The sequence below is a fragment of the Drosophila ananassae genome, chromosome XL (assembly GCF_017639315.1).
Source record: "Drosophila ananassae strain 14024-0371.13 chromosome XL, ASM1763931v2, whole genome shotgun sequence".
Classification (NCBI taxonomy): domain Eukaryota; kingdom Metazoa; phylum Arthropoda; class Insecta; order Diptera; family Drosophilidae; genus Drosophila; species Drosophila ananassae.
In genome coordinates this window covers 13,641,408-13,659,215 of record NC_057931.1, presented here as the reverse complement: position 1 = coordinate 13,659,215, position 17,808 = coordinate 13,641,408, and the positions used below count along the sequence as shown (strand labels likewise).

At 38.5% G+C, this 17,808-nt stretch overlaps 2 protein-coding genes and 1 long non-coding RNA gene across 17 annotated transcripts; 1 reads left to right on the top strand and 2 right to left on the bottom strand.

Moving 5' to 3' along the window:
- Positions 1-1,592: 1,592 nt before the first annotated feature.
- LOC6503154 (cytoplasmic dynein 1 intermediate chain) lies at positions 1,593-9,640 on the bottom strand. 15 transcript variants are annotated; one of them, XM_032453005.2, is made up of 10 exons: positions 9,483-9,640; positions 8,766-9,081; positions 8,539-8,685; positions 8,326-8,453; positions 7,777-7,839; positions 6,894-6,914; positions 5,459-5,506; positions 3,690-3,845; positions 2,702-3,624; positions 1,593-2,628 (listed from the first exon to the last, which is right to left on the bottom strand). In XM_032453005.2, exons 2-10 carry the CDS (start codon positions 8,918-8,920, stop codon positions 2,275-2,277), a joined length of 1,995 nt encoding a protein of 664 aa, XP_032308896.1. In that variant the 5' UTR covers positions 8,921-9,081; positions 9,483-9,640; the 3' UTR covers positions 1,593-2,274. The 15 variants fall into 15 exon arrangements, with proteins under 15 accessions (XP_032308896.1, XP_032308897.1, XP_032308899.1 ...); XM_032453006.2 differs by having other exon boundaries at positions 3,690-3,842; XM_032453008.2 differs by having other exon boundaries at positions 7,777-7,809; positions 9,483-9,639.
- Positions 9,641-10,346: 706 nt separating this feature from the next.
- On the bottom strand, positions 10,347-11,318 carry LOC123257513. The gene is made up of 2 exons (XR_006507604.1): positions 10,689-11,318; positions 10,347-10,619 (listed from the first exon to the last, which is right to left on the bottom strand). It is a non-coding gene; the product is annotated as an uncharacterized LOC123257513 (long non-coding RNA).
- A 2,588-nt stretch (positions 11,319-13,906) lies between these two features.
- LOC6502950 (protein obstructor-E) lies at positions 13,907-17,475 on the top strand. The gene is made up of 4 exons (XM_001963497.4): positions 13,907-14,098; positions 14,939-15,145; positions 15,391-15,594; positions 15,654-17,475. The coding sequence occupies exons 1-4, from the start codon at positions 14,047-14,049 to the stop codon at positions 15,908-15,910; spliced, it is 720 nt and encodes a 239-aa protein (XP_001963533.2). The 5' UTR covers positions 13,907-14,046; the 3' UTR covers positions 15,911-17,475.
- The last annotated feature ends 333 nt before the right edge of the window (positions 17,476-17,808 follow it).

The window sequence follows — 17,808 nt, the reverse complement described above, 5'->3', positions numbered from 1 at the left end:
ATTTTTTTATGATTTATCTGAAACTTGTAGAGAATGGTCTTTTGGAAGCTTCTTATGGTCGGAAGTAAGAGATTCTCAAAATTTTAATGTTTGAAATTTTTTTAAAAATTTGTTGAGATGAAAAAGAGGTCAGAAAATGTTCTTTCTTGAAAAATTTTTAAACATACTCCATTTTTTGACTAACTTCATATAATTTTTATATTACTTTATATAATCTTAATGTTATATATTATAATATATAATTATAATAAAAATGAATTTGGGAGACTATAAGACTGAGTATAAAAAGTTTTTGTAATAGAATACGGCCTGAATGCCTTAGGTTCTCTGGAAACAATAACTGACTTTAACTTTAACCTATATATAACTATTTCTATATTTCTACCGATCTGATTTATCTGAAACTTGTAGCCAATGGTCTCAGATTTCTTCAAAATTTTAAGGTTAAATATTTTTGAGAAAGAGCTAAGATGGAAAAGGATTTGGAAAATGTTTTTCCTTGAAATATTTTTAAGCATTATCCATTTTTTTAGAAACTTTATATTTTTTGTAAATTATTTATATAACTTTAAATAATTATAATATATTAAACCTCTGTGTATGGTCTGGTGTAAATTTTTTAAAATTTTTTAATCAGTTTTCCCCAATATTTTAACTATTTTAGTTTTTTTCATTTTTTTCTTTTAATGGAATCTTTTTTTATCAGGGTAATAATCACTATGAGTTTTATTTAAAAAATCACAAAATCATCAATTTTTTTAGCGACAAAACTAAAATGAAAAATAATCATTATTTTCTAAGCAAAAAATATAAATAATAAAAAAATTAACAATTATTTACTGAGCGAAAAAAATCAGGAATAAGCATTTTTTGTGATTTTTATTTTGTTTTCACTGAAATATTATATATATATCTATATATAATATTTTATATTTACATATATATATAAATATATGCCATCTAAAATATCTAAAATATTTTATAAATATAATAAATTTTATTTTCTATCATAAAAATTGTTAATGCCCTAATATAGTGAGTAATAGAGTGATGGAGTGATTTAATTGTTTAATAATAAAAATAACATAGAATTTAATAATAAATAATAGTAATTTGAATATTCTTATATTTCCATTTCAAATAAACGTCCAAGTATAGCTCTTAGAACCAGAATATCTCTTCAAACAATATCTGTTTTAGAAACCCCACATTGGAAATGATATGAGAGCTATTCCATCGTATTCTTTTATCTTAAATCTTATCTTTCTTATATCTTTTTATAACATTATACCTCGAATATAGTACTTATGTTGCTTTATAATTTGATTTTAAAATTATATACTAGATACTAGTAACTAAAATATATGAAAGCCATTTTAAATAGAACCTACTTTAAAAATGTAGTAGCTCCCTATATTGTTCCAGAGTAATTAAATGGTTTAATAATTTAATTAATTTAGCTATAGAATAATATAACAATAGGTTCTAGTAACTGGAATACATGATCTCTTTAAACTGTCTCTTTAGAGCCCAATAAAAAAGATTAGAGAAACCACTTAATCTAAATGAATAGGCAGTACCTCCGAGAGGGCTTGTGTGTATATAGATATCTTTATTTAATCTCGTTAAATAGGCTTCACTCTAATACATGTACATGGGGGTTCCGGCTCCGTCTCCATTCTAGTGCCCAGCTAGCCAGCCCCCGTCTACGCCCTGTCTTTCTTCTCCGCGGGTTAAGCTTAGTTGCTGTTCTCGTTTGTATATAATATGTAGCAGTTATTTGTTTAAGTGTAGCTCTCTCCGGTCTCCGGTCGGAGGCGATTCTTCCTTCTTCTTAGTTCAGAAACGTCAAATAAAAAGAGGAGAAGCCCTACTGACCACTCCATATATTGTATCTGCTCTCGCCTCCTGGAAGGAGGATGTCCGGGGACATGGGGACTTGAGAGCAGTGTCTAATAATACCGAAATTAAATAAATTACAATACCAATCCAGCGAGCTTCATTGGATGAACCTCTATTCTCTAATACGGTGCCGAATGCCACGAGTTCCCTGGCCTTCTTCCGGGACCTGGCACTAATGCTGGGCATTACAGGGGAAAAAAAAAATCAATAAAGACTAGGGAGCAGCGGGATCACAAGTGGAGGGATGTTCGGGAGAAAAGACTACACTTTAATTTCATTTTGGGAGGGGGGGGAGAACACGCTTCTGGCGTTCCAGAAATCGGAGAATCGCAGAATTGGTACCAACTATCATCGACTACTCCTCCGTCCGTCCTAGACCTCGTCGCTCTGGTTCATCTTGATCTCGTTGAGATGGGTGTTGAACCGGGACCACTCGTCGCGCGACGGCTGCGCCAGATTCTCGGCCACGTCGTAGACGTACAGCTTGCCGGCCTCGTCGCCGATGCACACGTGCAGGCCCGACGGCGTCCAGGAGACTCTGTTGAGGGCCGGAGCACCGGCCACCACAATCGAGGCCGTCGGCACCTCGGTGTCCTGGTTGAGGTTCCACAGATCCAGCCGGCCGCTGCCGTCGACGGCGGCGAAGAGCGCCGGATGCACTGGCGACCAGGCCACATCCATGACATAGTCCGAGTTGTCCTCAAAGGAGTGCAATGGTTTCGTGTCCTGAAAGAAGGAGGAGGATGTTAGCTCTTGCTCGAACTGAGGCGGAGGGAGGAGTGGACAATGGACCGGTTACCTTGAGCGACCAGAGCTTGATGGTCCAGTCGATGGACGAGGTGAGGAACAAATGCCCAAAGTCCGGCGACAGCTGGTTGTAGTGTGTGGAGATGCCCGTGATAGGGCCCAGATGCCGCTCGTATACCTCATTCACCCCGGAACGCAGACCGTGACGCGAGGCCGAGTAGACGTAGCCGTCCTCGCTGCCCATCACCAGGCTGTTGATCTCGTTGGCCGGGAAGGCCATGGAGGTGATGGCAATGGCCTTCGACTGGCGCTGCTGCAGCTCGAGGGTGTCCTGCGGCTGCGAGAGCATGTCCAGCGACCACGAGCACAGTTTGCCGTCCGAGGAGATGGAGATGACGTTGTGCGCGTTCTGGGTGCCCACCATCTGGAGGCAGTAGACCGGATGCGTGTGTGCGGCGGCGCTGAGGGGTGTTCGCTGGATGGGCGTGCGCTTCTGGACGCGATTGTCCCACAGCACAATCTGGCCTGAGTAGGTGCCGCCGAGGATCAGGTTCGGGTTGAACTTGGCGAAGCAGGTGGACATCACAGCGCTCTGGCAGTGGAAGACGTCCTCGGGTGTCCGTTTCTTGAACTTTGTGTTCCACACCATCACCACACCGTCCGGCTCGTTGGGGCTCTCCTCGTTGTTGTGGTAGGAGGCCACCACCAGTTCCGGGAAGTGGGTGGACCAGTCCATGCTGGTGATGCAGCGGTTCTTGGACCAGCGCTCGTCGTAGAACACCCGGTTGAGGGAGAGCCGGGCGTGGGAGCGTTCGTCGTTCGCCTCCTCGTTGTCCCCGCCGCCGATGTAGTCCGTGTAGATGTCCACGTTCTCGGAGAGGGCACGCTCGATGACGCGTCCGGCGCGCACCACGAATCGCTGGAAGTCCTCCGACAGGATGATCATCTGCTTCTGTTCCTCGGATAGCTCGTTAACTGGATAAAAGGGGATACAGGAAGTAGGATAATAGGATCTTGTAGAGAATTTGAAGAATACTGACCCTCCTTCTTCACTTCGGCCTCCTTCTTGATCTCGAGGGGCGTGATGGCTGGAGCCACGTCCTTGACGGTGGGCAGGCCGTGGGTGAGGTAGCCCGGCGGCAGCTTGGAGGTGAATCCATTGTCCAGGTGTGGCAGCGAGCTCTCTTCGTCGTCTCCTTGGGCATCAAATGCAAGCACTGTTTAAGGTATAAAACTAACACAGCTAGAGGAACGTGACAATCGACAGAACAGGAACAATTCTACTTTCGGTTTCTTCAATGACTTTCTTCTGATTCTTATTCTTGATTTTCGTTTTCTTTTCATTTTCATATTCGTTTTCATTTTTGCGTTCTTCTTCGTCTTCGCTTGGCTTAGAGACTGCAAATTTCTGTGACCTTTGGCTTTGTTCTTCTTCTTTTAATTCATAATTCTTTGCAGGTGGGGGTGGGGGGGAGTAGTAGAGTTGGGTTATGTTAGGTTATGGTGTGGAGTGGGTGGTGGGGTGGCGGGGTGGTCAGGCTGAAGCTTAGAGTGTGAGCGAGAGGGGGAGAGGGAGGGGGTTGGTGAATGAGAGAGACCAGCACACAGCATTTGGGTTTCTCCGATACGTCTTCTTCTTCTACTTCTTCTCGTCGTTGCATCTCTTTCGTGTGGGTGGTGGGTGATCACAAATGCGTGCGTGCGTACGAGACAGAGAGGGAGAGAGCGAGAGAGAGAGAGACAGGGGAAGAGAGAGATGTGTTGACAGGTGCATGGCTGTTAATAAACTGTTAAACACACGCACTCACACAGGTGCATATATCAGACGGTAATTGTTATCGATATACACAGCATATGTACAGTGAATTAATGAGCAGGTGAGTGAAGGCATGTGGTTTTTCGTTTTTTGTTCTGTTTTCAATTTACCTATTTAATACACAAAGCCAATTACAGAAATGAAAAAATATTACAATTTCCCAGTTTGGGGATTTGATTTTTTTTGTTTCGATTAACTCTATCAACGTTATCGCTATTATACATTGTTTCTTTTCTCCACCCATTTTATAATTGCTTGCACTTAAAATTATTTAGTTTTATGCTAGAAATATATTACACATATATTTTAAAATTGTAAAGTTAACGGCCGATTGATCGATTCTTTACTGTTACTGTTTACTGTTACAGTGCTGTAATTGAAGAGAGGATCTGGAGCTGGGGGCGAGGACCAGAAAAGAGAGAGTATGGACGAGAGTGCGACTGGGCGCGAAGCCCCTCCCACTCTCGGGAGCATGAAATGGAGCAAGCCTAGCATCCCTGTATACCTTTCACTGAAGTTACTGTTTTGTTGTTAGAAACAGTTAGGTTGTTAAAGGAGAGAGAGTTAGAGATGAGTGATTGGGTTAGCAACAGACACACAGAAGGGGGCGAGGCAGGCAAGGAGGACTCGGAAGGAGGGCAGGAACGGGGCTGGGCCGAAGAAGCAGTAGCAGAGTTATGCAAATGTAAGCTGTACAAAAAGCGGAAATGAGAGCGAGAGAGAGAGAAAAGGTTCGAGGCCAGGTCCGTTAAATCAGTGTTGTGTTTGCGTGTGTGCTGCTCGTTCACTTCAATTCATTTCCAACACTGACATCTCGAAGAATCGTACTTTTCGACGCGTTTCTTGATTTTCGATTGATTATTGGGATTTAAATTAGTTTCTTGATTTATCTTGTTCGCTTTGTTCGCAAAGTGAGAATTTGAGCGTTCCTATTTTGCTTCATGTCGATTCCGTCACTGTTCAATATTTTGATGGCGGCTGGCCTGTACCTACCTGTGAATTCATCCTCCCACTCTAAACCCGGATTAAGATTGTATTCATCTTGAAGAAATATAAATAAAAAATTATTGTACATACATTGCTGGTAGTTTTTGTTTCGTTGTCGTTCAAATCAAAACGGAAAGGAAATCATGAGTTTTCCACATTGGCATTACCGCCCATTGTGATAAATAATCGATAATCGATAACAAATCAATCGATAGTCAATTTGTAAAATTTAAACTAAATGCATACGGTAAAAAAACGTGAGAGATGTTTGGTTTTTAGTGTGCTTAATTTTTGCTTGGCGAAATGATCACACATGGCCACATACGGATATATACGGTATATATTATATATATATTGGATATATAGGATAATGATGAATAATTAGCACACAAGCCTGACTTTCATGATGGAACACAAAAGGTAGCGAGGGGAGGAGAAACTTTTATCATACAGCATAGGATGTGTCAACTGATAGATCGGGTTACAGATCATACATATGATAAATAGATATAGACTCTCGGTTCTGTGCTTTCGCATGCAGTTTCCTTGTGTACGATTGTGTGGGTGTTGGTGTTGGTGTATGGGTGTTGGTGTTTCTTATGGTTATCGATAACTTATATCTTTACTGATTACGAGAAAATAATCGACTAGAAAAAAATTATTCAAAACAATGCAGCTTCTTCCAAAATGATAACCGGAAAGGGCTGCCGTATACATAACTGCAATATCCAAAATGGTAGAACTTACGAATGTTATTATACATAAATTATAATGAAAATATTAATCGAATAATCGAAATCGAAAAAAAAAAATTAAAATGTCTAAAACTTAAAATGATTACGAAAGCTACTTAAAAGAAATAAGAACTTATAAATTGGGTGGAGATTAACAATTTTTGTTGTTTTTTGATTTTCATATTAATCGATATTTATCGATTTATACACAAATTACTCTTTTGCGATGAGGTTTAGAGCTAGTTGAAACAAATCATTTATAAAATCATATAAAATGTATACATAAGTACATATTATATATATAATATATATATATTGTAAGATCGGATCGGGGGAACAAATCAAATGACCGAATCGGAAACGAAGATCGAAGAAGCAACTACTACGATAAACATAGATAATCGATACATAGGATAATACATAAATATCAGGCATAAGTAGTCTACGCAAGGCAAAGAGTTCTACGGGAATATAGGACGGAATGAGGAGATATAATACCAAAACTACACACATATTTGAATAAATAGAAATACAAGTAGAGAGATAGATAGATGGGTGGGTGCTTAGATTCAGAGGCTTTCAGTTACGGTTACGGGTTTATAGTATTACGGTACTCTTACGGGTGGGTACGGTACACAGACCTGAGCCAGGCTACTGAGGCTGAAAAGTCTAGGTACAAGATTACGGATACAACGAGGACTACTCACCATAATAATCCGTAGCATGAGCTGCAGTTTTTTTTGCGTGCGTGCCAAAAACAGATAAGGGGGAGAGAGAGAGAAGTAAATAGACAAATTATTAAATGCGCTCGAACGGTGTACACGCTAATGATTGATGGGCTAATGATTGATGGACTAATGATTGATTTAGTGGACTGGGAATGGGAATGGGTGGATGCTAAGCAGGTGGAGAAAAAAGCAAAAGGATAAACAATAATCGTAATAATGGCGATGAGTTCGAAACGGCAACAGTGCTACCAACAGTCCTTGAACAAAATCTGTCTCGAAGGACCAAATCGAACACCAAAGTAGCTGCCAAGACCAAGAGATGGTTCTATATGGTTCTATAGCAATATACACATAGGAAATAATTCAAAAATAAGGAGTTATATACGTTTCTCATGCTTCTGTGGCCATATGTAGCTAAATAGGATGTGTGGGAATGTCAAGGCGGGTTGGTAGCACCGATGTGGATAAAGTAAATCAACTAAAAGCAACAAAGCAAGAGACTGTATTTCGTTTACAAGAGATGACTGTCTTTGGGGGTATAGATAGTAACCAAATCGAGTTGAAGCAAAGCAATAGGAAGCTATCGTTAATTTTGGCAATCGAATATATATATATTATATGTATCTATAATCCACCAGCAGATACTACGCTTATACGATCCTTGCAACGGGACATCCTTTTCTCCATTCTAACTATGTATTAACAATTCAAAGTTCATCGTATAAACGTTGTACAGGGGGGCTCTGGGTTGACTTTTCACTTGTTTTTCAAGTTTTCACATCGTTTTCATCACATTTTCACCATCACAACGAGGTGTGCGGATCTGATTAGTGTGGAGTTTGCTTAAAACTAAGATTAGTACCTTTACGTGGACGCCACCAATCCTCCATATATCCTGACAGGGGCGAGGAGTGGCAAGAAAGAACTGTATTTGTTATTTTATTTCACTATGGATTATTGTTTTTCTTTTTTTAATTTTTATTCTCTGCGGAGGGGCGTGGCTGGATGGGAGGCGGTAGGTGAAGGACGGGGGACGGGGAAAGCGCAAAATTGAAGGCAACATGCAGCATTTGTCAACTGGCGCCACACGGATGTGGGGGGAGGGACACAAACACGGGTCGGAAGACAGACAGAGCGACAGAGCGACTGAAGATGAAAAGGCACATCCTCCGCCATCGGACGGAGACTCAGGAAAGCCAAAAAACACAGTAAACAACTTGACCAAGAACAAGAACAGGAACAAGAACGAGAGCAGCAATAGCGAAAGATGGATTTCTTATTGTTTTTTTTTTTTTTAACTATGGACAGTGGTTACGGTTACGGTTACGGTTGCAATTGCGGTTACGGTTACGGTTACGGTTATACGGCTAGAGCAGAGCCTAATATCCCCTGTCACGGGGGCAATACGCACCATCACGTTCGTGTCCGCCGGTACTGGTTGTCTGCGTTTGTTTCGTGTAGACCAGGGTCTCCTTTGGTGGAATGCTCGTGGACTGGACATTGTAGACGCTCAGATTCAGTGGCTGTTTCTTTCCGCCGCTGCAGAAGGACATTGTTTGAATTTTTTGTGTTTTCAGTTTATTTTATAAGAATTTCAACGAAATGAACTGGAAATATAACCTACCTTTGCCCGTTGACAGTGGCCTGCAGGCTGGCGTCGGGGGTCTGTGTGTTGGAGTTGTCCGACGTCATGGAGTTGACGTCCGACAGCGAGGAGAGTACTTCCGAGACGGGGGCCACACCCAACGACGACAGCATCTCGTTGAGATCCCTGAGTGACAAAACATCAAAATAATTCAGTAAAATGGTACAAAGTGGCGTAATTTGTGGTGTGGTTTGGATGAAACCCACTTGCGCTGATCCTTGTCTATGCCAGCACCGCCACCAATCCGACCAGCCGCCTCCTCCATGTCCTTGATCTCCTTCTCGCGGCGCCGGCGATCCTTCTCCTCCCGCAGAGCGGCCAACTTGGCCTTCTTGCGTTCCAGCTCAGCCTTTCGGTCCATTTCGCCTAGGGGGATGTGGTCTCCTGTTTCCTGTCCGGTGGTCTAACGCCTATGTGTGGGTGCAATGGAGAACTGGTACTGCAGCAGGTGGAGTGGGGAATCTCGCTCGATGGCTTTCTCGCTCTCTCTCTCGCTTCTCTCTGGGGAATCTCTGTCGCGCTCTGGGGGAGGGATGAAGGGAATAGAAGTGATTAATGAATAGCAAGCAGTAGCCAGCAATATTGGTAACTCTGACGGCGCCGATGATGGTGGTGATGATGTCACCAACTGGCCAAAACCGAAGAAAGTTTGTGTGTGCGTTGCACGTATTTGGCCTGCATTTTATCTACCAGATGCACTGCCATTCAAGCATGCACATTTGGAAAGTGTTTTCCCCGACTGCTGTTTTCCACTGCCACTTGCATTCCAATCGGAACATCTGTGTCTCTGACTCGCGAAAAAATCAATACTGCGCCCACGATTAATTGGGCTGGGGCACTTCTTTTTTGCTTCCAAACTCATTCATATCCACTGGCTTCCTTTTCAAACTATTGTTCACAACACACTAGACATATGGACCCACCTCTTGCCGTTGTTTAAAAGTTGGTCTGCTGCGGTTTAAGTACTTATATCCACATTTTTCAACCGTGTAAAAAAATGCGATTTAATGTTTTGACTCTTAACTATGCAGTGTTGCCAGATGGCCGAATCTGATTTCCGCCCAACAGTGCTGCCAGACTTTCATGGAGTAAAATAGTAACTTGGCACAAATTAATCGCTTGAATTGGCCAACTTTTAAACCATGTTTAATTGTGAATGCGTGATTATTGTCTATGTCTCTAAAATTATAGCTTTGAGATTTAAAAGCTCTTATTTTAAAAACAAGATCAGGTATTGACAGTAGCCCGTTAAATTATTGCAACTATCGTTTAAAGGTTCGCCCCTAGCACTTTGATAACTTATCGATAAATTACAAAAGGGCTTTTACTTAAAATGTAAAATTCATGTAAAAAAAGTTTATTTATTTATATATTATTTTTTTATTAGCTTTGGTCTTTGTTCTAACACAAAGGTAAAAAAATTGTATCTTGGAATTTCCGTATTACTATTTAATACCATTATTATGCGAAGACTTTTATGTTCAAATACAATTAGATACAATTTATGCCATAAAACCTTTTAAGGTTTGTATCTAAATTAAGAAATTAAGGTGTTTTTAAATATTTTTATCAAAATCTGAATATTTATATACTAATGCAATTTATATGTGATTTTGTGTATATATAATAAATCATTTTTATAAATATTCAAAAATTTGTTCAATTTCGGTAAAAAATATATAAATTTCATAGTTAAACAGCTAAAATGAGATAATCATTAAATAAATTATGTTTCTAATGGATAAAAATGGTTAAAAAACATAAAGAGATTAAAGAAAAACAACTTTTACAGGAATAGGTGAAGAAACATTTTGAGTTCTATTTTGGACTAGAGCGGAAAGTTTTTACATTTTCCCATATTTTTGTTCGAGTGTACTTGTGGGGCACTAGCACACTGGGAATATGCAGTCCGCGTTTGTCGGCAAGTGAAATCCCAGCCAGAACCCGCCATGGAAATAGAAAGCTCGCCGAGAATGAGCAATTAAATGATTTGTGTTTTCCCTAATTTATGCCACTCGCCAATGCCACTCGCACACTCACTTGCCACCAAAGCTACATAACTGTAAAGTGCGAACGTGAATGTTAATATTTTTTACATTTTATTTTATTTCTTTTTTGCTTGCAATTACCTGTTAATTGATTTTTTGACCCCAAAGAGGTGTTTTTTTTTGGGATCGAAGCATCTTCGGTGACCCAAATATTGTCTTTTATTTAAAATAAATGCATATGGATGTGTATGGGAGGGCCTTAATGGTTAGTGGTTCACTTTTTTGAAGCCATTTCGTAACCGCATTGATAAACCGGACTGGAATCGATCCCATGTTGCATTAAAAACCTTGAATTGCCAAATCTTTAAATTATTTTTTTTTAGTTTTTTGTTTTTTGCTCCAGGCTGATAAATCAGCCGCAGTCGCAGTCGCAGTCGCAGTCGCAGTCTCTGTCGGCGTCAGCAGAGACATCTGCATGGAAGTTGCCAAATCAGCGAGGAGGGTCTTTTCCATATTTTTTTATTGTGTATCTTTTTTTTTTTGCTAATTGCAAACCAAACCTGTCAGAGACACAGACATAGACACTCCTCGTTGCCATTTAATCGTATTTAATTTTCTGATTAATTCGCCAATTGAATTTCAGATTTCATGTTTCCGAGAATCCGCTCTAGCTCTAGACCGCCCGACTGAGAGTAAAAGTGTATCTCGTTTTAATTAGCCAAGTTAGTTGGGACCTAAACTAGTTTTTCTAGCCATCTGGTTTGGCCGCATCTCTCGGATACGCGGTGTATCTCTCGGATCTCGAATCTCGAATCTCGAATCTCGGATGCCTCCCAAGGACAGCCGCTTTCGGGCCATTGCGTGGTGTGTTTAGCATATTTATGCATATATTATGTACATATATTACCGGCTCTTCGCACACGCCCCTTCCCCCGCCCCTCCCGCGGGAGGTGACACACTTTTTTTCTCACCTGGCGAGTCCTCCTCAAGGCTGCGCTGCCCCGCCGCAGCCGGCGTCTCTGCCGCCGTCGCTTCTTGGGGAAAGGATAGCCGATCTTCCTTATTTTCTGCACAGGAAAAAAATGTGTCCTAGTTTTTCGATATATCTTTAATCTTTGGCAACATTTTGGCACATCTCATGAACTTTGAAGTTGTCTTTAAATTTTAAACTTTTTGGTTTTTTTTATTTTAAAAATTTAAAATTTTTCTTAATTCTTATTTAGCTATAAGCAATTTATTTTTAATTAAGTTATTATTAAGATAGCTATATTTTCAATTTTAATTATTTATCTAAGGTTTTAAATAAAAATTATTTATATTTTTGAGTTCATTTTTCTATTGATCATTAATATACTTATAAGTATAATTATTAAAAATCATGATTATAAAACTAATAAATATTATGTATTTATTATTTTAATTACTATTATTCAATTATTAATATTATTACTATTATTAAATAAATTTCCAAAAACTCATATTTTATAGAATATTGTATTTTCTAAAAATGAAATACAATTTTAAACCAATCTAAGTAACAAGTTTTAACAAAAAATGAAAAGTCTTCAGTACCAGTAAAGGATTTTTTTAAATAAATTAAACTAAATATAAATTGTTAAATAAAAATCCTTCCTTTTTAAAATCATGATCAGGGTACTATTTATTATTATACTATTATTATTTTAAATAAATTTATTTATGATACGATTGTTATAATTAAATAAGCTTCAAGAAACTCATATTTTATAGAATTTTAAATTTTTACATACTTATCAAATTTTTATAGAATATTATTATATTTTATAAAAATTAAATACAATTTTAAAACAATCTGGGTAAAAAGTTTAAACAAAAAATGAATAGTTTTGAGAACCAGTTTAAAAAACAGAGTTAAAGTAATCTATTAATTTGAAAATGAAACTTCAAGCTAAAAAAATAATTACATTTTGTTTCAACCTCCTTCCCATCTTGATTGATTTTTGAAAAAAGGCATTTTTGTTTTAAAACAAGACATCTGGACATATTACATATTCGAGTGAGGGCTTGCATTTTTCATTTTATTTTTTTCTGGGCTTTGTTTCTTGTTGTTTGGGCCATTTGATTGTTCGTTTTGGCTTAATTTGCTATGGTCTTTTGTGAGTTGGCTTTTCATCGGTGTAAGCCATTTGCATGCGGCCCATCAACTCGAGCCAGGTCTCAGAGCCCCAGCTCCGGGGTTCGTTGCCGCATATGAATTTGTTTATGTTCATTTTCTTGTCAACTTTTTTCTGTTTCGGTCTTTTTTTTAACCCAATCAACTGGAGTAATTTAAAAAAAGAGAGAAATAATACGCAGGGGGAATACTCTTAAAAAACTGGACTAATGATTAAGTTTTTAAATCATTTGTTTGAAATAATACATTTCTGAAAGGTTTCTGAAATATGGGAAAAATTAATAGAAAACCTTTTTTTAGAATTTAACCCTTTTTTCAATAGGAGTCAAAAAATTTCAAATCATATTGGTTTTCAATATACCAGGGTAGGAATTTTTATTCGAATTTATTTAAATTTAAAAAATTATGTTTGCAGTTTAAAATTTTAAAAAATTTAAAAAAATTAGAAAATTTGAAAAAAAGCAATTTGAAAAAGTACACTTTTTGTATACTAAGACTTGAAGTATTGCATTTTTGAGAAACAGTTTGTTGTGATTTTAGTGTTGATTTTAATATTTAACAAGTTTAATTTATTCAATCACTTGTAAAAAATATAATAAAGTCTTACCATTTTTGATTTTTTGTTTGATTTCCATATTTTTAAAAATTTATGATTATCTCTGGTTTACAATTTTATTATAAATAGCAATAAAAAATATTATACAATTTTTATTTCTTAATCTTTTTTACTTTTAATTCTTCAATTAAATACAATTTTTAATAAATGTTATTTTTCTTAACGATAGAAGATTTTAAAAATGAATTGGATTCCCTTTTGTTTGCATTTTTTTTTTTCAAAAATTTCGGTTTAGAGTCCTACCCGCTGAATTTTTTCTGAAAATCTGCAAGGACGTTTTTTAGGGTATGGACCTAAATTGAATTTCAGTCTTTTTTCGGCACTCTCTTGATTTTTATTTTCATTTTTAATTTGCTTTTGGGGCTTGTGGCATTACATCGCCGGCGACTGCCTTTCTCCGTAGCCCCCCCGAGTCCGAGCCCGAGAGCTGGAGGTGCCGGGAGTGCCCGGTGTCTCCCTGCCCCTGCCGCCGGGGGGCGCCCCGCCCATTGCCAGCGCTGAGCCGCTCTGCCGTCGCCGCCTGCGCCGACTGCGCAGCGACCGAGCCGGAGCCGGCGAAAAAGTCTTGAAAAGTGCGCCTCTTTGGCGTTCCGTTGTTAGTTTAGTTTAACCATCGCATCGCAGCGCTTGAGTCGCGATCAGCTGCTGCTCAGGCTCCACACCCGACAATCTCACCAAGTTCCCAGGATTTTATTTTTTTTTTTTCGACGAAATTAATTAATTAATCCAAAATGAAATTATTTTTATGTGCCATTGCTGTGACGCTGTGTGTGGCGGTAACAAGTGAGTGTCCAAAGAAAAAATCAAACCAAAATCGAAATAATAATAAAAAATAAATAAAAAAGCAAATCAATCGCATTGGTGGGATTAGCAACCAGTTGCTAATCACTTTGACTTTGACACCAAAACCAACAGGGTTTTTTTTATTTATTTATTTTAATTATTTTGACATTATTCTGCTTTTTTTTTACTGTGGGTGCGAACGTCTGACATTTAGGCGTTCCGCTGGATTGCAGCCCAGCCTCAGATACTCCCAGGCTGCGATTGCAGATACAAACGGATGGGCTGGGAAACCGGCTAAGATCTGGTCGCCAGGGGAGGAGAGTGGGCAGGGGGTCTGAGTCTCCCTTGTCTGAGAAAAACTGGAAAGCTAAGCCAAGCCCAAAGATGCTGGTTATGCAACTTTTAAAGATCGCTTTCAGCCATTAAGGCTTGACTTTTAGCTCTGAGCAAGGCATAAAAAAGTATTACAAATTTTTAGAGTTACAAATTCTTCTTCGAAATTAAAAATCTTAACATTAATAAATCAACAAAATAATTAAAATCAAGAGTAAATCCAAATAAATAACGAGAGCAACCGGAAGTGCCTCCTTCTGGCGACCAAAAGTACCGTTACCGAAACTACCATCTCTAAGACAGCCAATCAGGAAATGACAAATGCGGAATTGCAATCGATTAATCGAGTGTTCGATCTCGTTACACATTTTATTTGTTCACCTTTTTGCCCGTTTTTCTCGGCCCGTGTGACTGGATCGAGTTGGCAAGAAAAGTGAAAGTGGGAAAACAACTCGAAGTGGACCTTTGTTAATTATTTTTTTCCCCATTTCCGTTCCCCTATTGCAGCCGTGTCCGCCGCCAGCAACTTCGAGTGCCCCAAGCCCAATGGCCAGTTCGCCGATGAGATCCAGTGCGACAAGTACTACGTGTGCGACGAGGGCGTGGCCAAGGCGAAGCTCTGCCCAGACGGCCTGGTCTTCGATCCCCTGAACCGTAAGATCAACAAGTGTGACCAGCCCTTCAATGTCGACTGCGAGGATCGTACGGAATTGCGTAAGTGGACTTGAAAATTAATAATTTTTAAAGAGGCAGTTAAAAAGCAAGGTTTTTTTTAATTTTTCCACACTCTTTAGCCAAAAGGTTAAAACTTAATTAAAATCTGTGCTTGAATAAAATTTGAAAACTTGTTTTAGAATTAAAATTTGACTTTAAAGACTAGATCTTTTGAAAACTTGTTTTCAAATTAATAGAAAATTAAAATGAAAATGTGTTTCCTGTTTGGATTATTTTTTTTACAGAGGAGCCCAAGTCCAGCAAGTACTGTCCCCGTAAGAACGGATTCTTCGCCCATCCGGACCCGGCTGTGTGCAACATCTTCTACAACTGCATCGAGGGCGACGCCCTGGAGACCAAGTGCACCGTGGGCCTCCACTTCGACGAGTACTCCGGCACCTGTGTCTGGCCGGACACTGCCAAGCGCGAAGGCTGCAATCCCGAGCAGAGTGAGTCTCCTCAATGGAATCCCACAAAGAATTCGTTTTAATTCAATACTTTTTCGCAGGAACATCGGAGACCGGCTTCGTGTGCCCCAAGGATCAGCCCAAGACCGATGACCGCGGCCAGGTGGTGACCCACCCCAAGTACCCCCATCCCACCGACTGCCAGAAGTTCTACGTGTGCCTGAACGGCGAGGATCCCAGGGATCTGGGCTGCCAGCTGGGCGAGGTCTACAACGACACCACCGAGATGTGCGACGCCCCCGAGAACGTGCCCGGCTGCGAGGACTGGTACAAGGATGGGGACGACAAGAAGGACTAAGCGCCCTCTCAGCGCAAAAATCGATCCAATCCGATATTCTGCTCATCAATACATCCACACACACAGATACACATTCCCAACACACACAAACTCACACACTAAATACACTGTAAACAAATTTCGGATTCGCGTCGTAGTCACTTAAAGTTAGTAGTTCTAGCCCATTCCTATAGAACGTATGTCTAGAAGTTAAATTTCAAAAAAACAAAACCGACTTTCTCTATACTCTATATTCTATACTCTGTCTATTCTAGCTCTGTACTGTCCAATCTTTCCTGTCTCTTATAGCCTTTTCTATCTCTACTTTTCCCTCACTGTACTTAATCGACTCTTCTGACAATTTGTTGTGTATATATTTCCGTTTTTCCACTTCCATTTAATTATTATAAAAAAAGGAAAACAACAACAAAAAAATATAATAAACTGATTTTTTTATAAACTATATACATACTCTACTCTATCTTTCTATCTATCTATGTATCTGGCTCTCTTTTCTCATTCTTCCTCTATTTTCTAGGTTGTCTTTTACTTCTCTCTTTGATTCTCTTACTATTTTAGTCTTTTAACTATTATTCTTCATACTTTCGACTCTTCTTGATTTTCTTTTTTCTCTTATTCTCATTCTTTTGAAAAACTTCAAATCAAATTTTTGAATCTTATTCAATTTCTAACCTCAATTTCAAAAAAAAAAAAGGATTTGTATTCAATTTGAATATTTTTAAAAATATTATACTATAATTATCTCTTATTCTTAGAGACTCTGAGACTATAACTTTTCCTATTCTTTGTGCATATTCTAAACACTTTTTTTAAATTATTACAAACTTCACTTCCATTTTCAAAAACTTTTACAAATTCTACAACTTTTTCACTTTATCTGCCTTAATATCTTGAAACTATATAGCTACCTATCTTCCTTATTCTATATATTCTTTAGAATTTATATCTTAAGATCTTTTAAATTTAATTTCTTACCCTCTTCTGATTTTGACATATTCAATTCCAAAAATAAAACTGTATTTATGTCTTAATTATATTTCAAGTTAAACTTCTTATTTCGAAATCTTAAAACTGTTTTTCTATCATATTTTTGTATCTGTTTCATTTCTTTTCAATCTGTTGCTCGTTTTTGAAAATCTTAAAATTCTGAAAAACTTTTTTATCCCTTTTCTAACCTTACTTTTTGAAAAACTTTCAATATTCTGTGATTTCGAAACCATATCTTATCAACCTGTTTCTCTTTTTTGAAAATTTTCAAATTCTGTTTCAAAAAACTGTTTAATCCTTGTTCTAACCTTACTTTTTGAAAAACTTGCAATATTCTGTGATTTCGAAACGATTTCCCTTATTTCGAATATATCTCTTAACTTTTTCTGTTTTCTGAGACAATTCCACCATTTCTAGACTATTTTTTCTACTTTTTCTACCAAAAACTTAATTTCTATTTATATTTATATGATTTTAAACTATATTCCATCCAAGACATCGCTCAACTGTAAATCCCACATCCACATCCACTCCATTCCCATTTCGATTGAATTAAAACATGAGATTTCAAAACTATACAAAATTAGTGATCCATCTTGTTTGTGAAATACCATAATTGCCATTTGTATCAGGCGGAGGGGATCTTCTATGATCGATCAATCAACGAACCTTTCACTCGGGAGTTACGGGGCTTTGAGGTACGGGGCCTGATCCATTAACCCTTTGTCAAGCCAGGGGGGAGGCGGGGGCTTCCAAGAGTCGTTAATTACCCGAGTGGGCAAAAGCAAATAAGCCACATAGCTTCCATGTAAACACAAACACAAAAACAAAAATAAAAACAAAAACAGAAAAAGAAAATGAGAAAAAAAATTAAAAAGCGCAGTCAGAGAGATGTTATGTAATCGACGCTG